The sequence below is a fragment of the Crotalus tigris genome, unplaced genomic scaffold (genome assembly GCF_016545835.1).
Source record: "Crotalus tigris isolate CLP2741 ecotype Arizona unplaced genomic scaffold, ASM1654583v1 scf7180000018184.2832721, whole genome shotgun sequence".
Classification (NCBI taxonomy): domain Eukaryota; kingdom Metazoa; phylum Chordata; class Lepidosauria; order Squamata; family Viperidae; genus Crotalus; species Crotalus tigris.
Genome location: NW_024096871.1, coordinates 948,775 through 954,774, shown reverse-complemented (window position 1 = coordinate 954,774; position 6,000 = coordinate 948,775). Strand labels below are relative to the sequence as shown.

At 34.2% G+C, this 6,000-nt stretch overlaps 1 protein-coding gene across 2 annotated transcripts in view; it reads right to left on the bottom strand.

The window, feature by feature from the left end:
* Nucleotides 1-757: 757 nt before the first annotated feature.
* Nucleotides 758-6,000, bottom strand: part of PLCL2 (phospholipase C like 2) — an 87,307-nt gene continuing 82,064 nt past the window's right edge. For both annotated transcript variants that reach the window (XM_039348844.1, XM_039348845.1), the window contains one exon: nucleotides 758-2,480. In XM_039348844.1, coding sequence (XP_039204778.1) covers nucleotides 2,352-2,480 — 129 coding nt within the window. In that variant the 3' untranslated portion in view covers nucleotides 758-2,351. The remainder of the gene's footprint in view (nucleotides 2,481-6,000) is intronic.

Sequence of the window (6,000 nt, the reverse complement as noted above, 5' to 3'; positions counted from 1 at the left end):
TCATGTGACATGGAGCTTTGTGATCACATCACTTAGCAAGCAGTTCCAGTAGACATGATAACTTAAGGGCTACCTTTATAAAGCAATTTATTTAAGTAGACAGGTTGAACTGTCTCTACTGGAAATAAATATTGCATATTGCTTTAGCAATAAACCAATATTGAAAGAAACCCTGTTTTTGCTGAAACATGAGTTGTACAGAGCAGAACACTTTAATAGAAGATGCCAGCCGATAAACCTACGTATTCTGAATTATATTGAAATCATTTTTTGCATTGTACTTTCCAGTAATCTTTGTTATCATTTAAGACAGTAAAGCAGTCTAAAATTTTTTTAATAACAAATGACCAAATCTAGTTGCTACTCCACTTAAGCATATTATCCTGACTTCTTGTGGTTGGAAGACTTTCACAGAACAAATGAATACTTGCACGCTCAACATGTTCAAAGGGCCTCCCTGCATTACAGTATAAATTTTCCATCTTCTGCTGTCTTAGATTAGGGAGTTAACAGCTACCTATGTACAATTGGAGAAAAAGTTCAAAGCTCAATGGGTTTCACTTATTCCATTTTCTTTTTGCACCATCAAATCTTTGATGGATTATTTTGCATGAATTATATTTCAAAATCTCCTTTGTGGAAAAGATAAAAACCTAGCTGAGGACTAGAAACAATATATTCTTTGGTTATAGTTAATGTCCAGAGACAGCGATAGGAATGTATACAAGTAAATAACACTATGCAACAGAAATCAAACTTGACTTTTAACACTAATTAATGGACTGCTTGTGATTCCATTATTAGTATCTCTTTATTATTTTTATAAATAACTCAAAACAGCAAACTATCCAACATACCTTCGTCCTCCTATTTTCCCTACAACAACCTGTGAGGTGAGTTGGGCTGAGAGTGAGTGACTAGCTCAAGGTTCGCTTTCATGGCTAAGACAGGATTTGAACTCAATCTCCTAGTTTCTCGCCACATGTCTTAACCATTAAACCAAACTGTTTCTTCACAAATTGTTTCTTCATCCTAGGGATACCACCATTGACTGTATGCAGAACAAAGGACTAATAGTTAAGATATAGAGTTATCAATAAGGAGTCTCTCTTATAAATAGGGATAAAAAGGTTGGGTTGATGTCAGAAAATTATACTTTTTGGACGAAATGTTAAAAACTGGTTAAATCTCTTAAAAATTAATTAAATGTGCTTCAACAAAATTGCAGTTTGTTATTTTCAAGCTTATAGCATAAACTTCATAAGACAGATCTTGCCTTATATATATATATATTCGTATTATAGTGAGTATGAACTTCTTAAAATAGATTACAGCAATAAATCTGTGTTAAAAGTACATAATAGCTATGCTGATGGATCCAGAGGTTAAAATTTTATTAAAACCTGTGACCAACAGGAATCAGTTTAGGCAATTAATACGGGAACTGTATCATAAAACATTTTAATGTGAGTACCTCACATCCACAAAATAAGAAAAACTATTTACAAAAAAATGTTGTTTACAATTTGGTCACTTTTATATTAGCTTTAGACATCTACAGATGTTCTTGGGTGGAAAAAGGTATGTGCCTTACTCAGGCATTTAATGGCAGATTAACTGCATGTTTTTTTTTTATATGCAATGGCTCTCCCTTAGTGCACTATGCCAGAGTAAGCACGTTGTATTTACATTCCTCTTTTATTTATGGCTCAACAACAAAAGAAACCCCAAACAACAAGACTTTCCAATCTGAACACTGCCAAGTTTCTTAATCACATAATTCTGTAAAAATGTCTTCAATTTTACAATTCAGTAAAATGTGTACACTTCCATAGTTTTCCTCTCTTATTTTTTACAAATCATGTTATCAGCAATGGGCCTAATTGTCCAAACTACCCTAAATCAAGGAAAGTATATACAACATAACTAGATTCCCCCCTCCCCCTCCCCAGTTCAAGGCACTTTTCTAAGCAATGACAAATGCCATTAAACAAATTTAGAAACCCAATTTGTTTCTCTTTTAATAACAGTGGTATTTCTGCATATAGTTCTTGAATTATAGCATCTTTTACATGTATAAAGGATGCTTTAGCCAACAATATTATTTCCATGAAAATAATTCAATTGCCTTCATATATAGAGTTGCTACATATATTCACAGTTTTCAGAGATTGTAATTAGCTTCTCCAGTTGTGCTTTTAAAATTCCACGATTCCTCCCTCCCCCTCCCACAAAAATAGTAAGTGCAAAGAAAAACGTCTTGTGCAACTACAACAGTTACAGAGTTACAAACTCCAAGGGAATGAGAATTTTTTTCATTCTCAGTTTCTTTCTTCCGATTCTAAGCTTCTTCAGGGCTTTGAAGATTCAACATTTGCAGGTACTGGTTTATTCAATCCACATGAAACAGCAGCATCGTGGATTTGCTTTAGGTTCTCCAATGCTTCATTTTTAGCATATTTGAGAAGATCAGCTTGGCCCTATTAAGAAAAAAAGGAATTTCATCTGTCAATATTAAGTCCAGTCTTCAGCCTTGATTTATCCTACAATAGACACCCCCCTTCCCAAAGATGAAAAACAGATTGCTTTCAGCTAAGACACATGAAGATAATAGGGCTGGACTGCTCTGTATTCAAGTGGTCAAATACATATTTTTAAAAGACAAGAATCTTTCCCACCAAACAACTTTTGGCAAAAGCAAACGTTTTTGTATTTTGAACGGAATCCAAGATCCCATGGAAACCATGAGAATTTTTTATTGCTTGTGATCCAGCAATTATAACGATCATACATTGTACATCTTGTTTTTTCAATGATGAAATTCAAACACTGTGTATACAATTGGGAATTTCAAAGTGCCCAGAGGCAGAACTGGGACAGGCACCCACCAAAACATGACACACATCTGAAAGATTTTGAATACTGTATTCTCAAGTGTTTAAAATCTCACATATTGGGAAAATTCAGCTTGCATATCAGATATATAATTAATGGTGCAAAAGCTGTATTTGTGTCATATCTTTAAGAAAATAAATATATTTGAAAGCTGGAATGATTGACTTTAATTAACGACTGCTAAAAATGATTTAAGTTCTGCAAAGTTTCAGAGATGGAGAAGGTAGAAAATGTAAACTTGTCTCAGAAGCATAGTTAGGACAATGTGATCATAGTCACCGAATCTCCTAAGAATACTGAAAGCCAATGATATTTTGATCAAATGATAAGTATTTATAGAAATTTTAAAAAATAAAATTACTTTTGCCTGAGTCAAATAATTGGATAATTAAAACAGAAAAATCAGAATCACAGAAGCAGTTAGTTTGTTGTGTAAGACACATCAATACAACTTTCACTTTAAGTGAATTCTTTGTCAAAATAAAACTGCTTTGTTTTATTTTTCCATAAAAAAAGAAGAAAGTTAATTTAAAACATAGTAGAATAAGTGAATCATATACTTTATCAGAGTCGTTTCCATAAAATCAGTAGTGCATACTTTATTTATTTTTCTTACTCGTCATGAATCAAATTTGCCTTTTGCTGAAATTAAGCTGGTGGATTGCATTTTGAATTGAATCTGCAAAGCACTTGCAATCTAATTATTAACTAAAGTGAACAAAAACTTCATTATTTCATCTGAGGCTTATTCACTTCCATTATTAGTAAACCAAGTTATTTCAAAGTATTAGGGAATTTAGAACCAACTAGCAAATAATTGGCTACCCAATTTTAGATTGATATGGGACAATGGCTGGTAGTTCACATCTATAGCAGAATAACTTATCTTGGCCAGTAATATATCAAACATTGCCGTGGTTCAGGAGTATCTTGAAATGAGCACATATCTAACATTTGGACAATGGAAACCATATGTCATTCTGCATGTTAAATGTGCTCCTCAAATTCTTTCATGTACCCATGATGCAAACTCTCAGTAAGATTGAAAGATATTGGGTTTGACATAGAAGATGGAGACTGCTGCAACCGATAGTAGTATTGGATTTGAAGATCCTTAATGGATCTATGTTTTTTTTTTTAAAAAAAGATACAGCATTTTATCATTTCAGTAGCTCAGGAAAAAGGTTGCAGAGAGCAACAACCAGTGAACCAAGGCAGTATGTGTATTTGTGTGCATGTGCATGCTGTTTATTCATTCCTGATTCAATAACCACTTGGGGTAAAGGAGTTTATCTAAGAGAAAAGCAAGCATATTAGACCAGAGGTTCCCAACCTTTTGGGCACAGGGACTGGTTACGTGGAGAGAGGTTTTTCCACGGACCAGAGGGGGTGTGGTTTTATGTGCTGTCTGCATCCCACAGATAGGGCTTTGCTTGTTTGTGCAGACCACTTGCTGGCATGCCGCTGCCTGGTACCACACCACGGACTGGGGGTTGGGGACCCCTGAATTAGACAAACTGGTTGAACTAGTACAAATAAAATAAAACCCACTACTTTTGGCACATAGGAAAAGCGAGTCAGAGCCTGACTTCTTGTGAACTGGAAAGAGGAGATACGGTTAGTGTCTTCTATTTGTGCACTAGTCCAATTAGGCTATGACATACTGCTTTCTAGAGCAGAAATAAATATTTTAAGTATTACACAGTCCATGTTTGCTGATAAACAATCTTTTTCTTTACCAAATTCCTTGCAATTGTAGTTCCTGTAACTCTTGCATAGGAGAAAGAAATGTCCTACACAGTCAGTTTAAAGAAGGTCTTGTAGATCAGTTAAGAATATGAATCTAAATCAGTGGTTCTCAACCTTTTTAATGCCGCAACCCCCAACCGGTCATAAGTCGAGGACTACTCAACCGATCGTAAGTCGATGACTACTCAACTGGTACAGCACCAGTTTGCAGAATGCTGCACCAATAGAATAAAAGGGAGTAGCAAAGCTAAGGAAAGGGGGGGGGGGAAATGGCAGACTGCATTGTTTGGCGACCCCGTAAAATGGTCGTTCGACCCCAAATGAGGTCCCGACCCACAGGTTGAGAACCACTGATCTAAGTGTACCTTTCCACAGGTATTCTAGATCATGCTACACATTATTATTAGTCAAGCATGTTTTTCTTTCTTTTGAAGACACCAACATTAAAAACATTCATGTTTTCTAATACATTTTTCATAGGCAAGTCTGCACTTGCGATTATTTTCTACAAAAAATGATTTTGAAATTGGTCTCACAAGAGTTAAATTAACTCTTCAGTACTGGTCATAATCATGAATAGACTGTAAATATTAAATACATTACTTGTACTTTAAAAACACTACTAAATGAATAAATGAGTACAATTTATTTTCTACGTACCTGTTCCTAGTACTCTAACTTAATTTGAATAAATTTTAATATTGTAATTAATAAAAATTTAAATTATTTTTAAAATTCTACCACAAGTATGCAAAACCATAATTTTATTTAATATGTACATTTCTAAGCAATTATATTTGAATAATGATAATGATGACACAAGCAGAACAAATTCTGCGCTGGTCCATACAGCCTCTATGAGCCTGTTTTGCTTTCAGGTTAAATTTCCAAATGAATGACTTTCAGTTGTGCTGAGCCTTCTGTCTGTGTTGACCCAGCAAAACAAAAAAATACCAGGGAAGGCAAAAGTTTATTAAATTAACCAATAGGAGAAGGCAAAAGTTTATTAAATTAACCAATAGGAGGACAGAATAAACCCAATTTTGTCAATTTTGTTTTGTTCCCTGCAAGAAATAGAACAGTCATATTCAGAATGATTTAAAAGAATATTTCTATAGGCTATGTTGGAACAAATTCAAAAAGTTAGTGTTTCATTATAGGAAACAATGCCTCTTGCTCCTTCATTTTTTACAAAAATAAGACAGGATTTCTGCAGAGTACTCCACTAGTCAATCTACAGAGAAAGAGACCAAGGGATGACTTCAATATTCTAAATTCCAATCGCAAGCAACAGAAGCAACAGTTAAACAAACAATGTCTTCTGCAAAATCACTCAATTAATAGCTATGTATTATT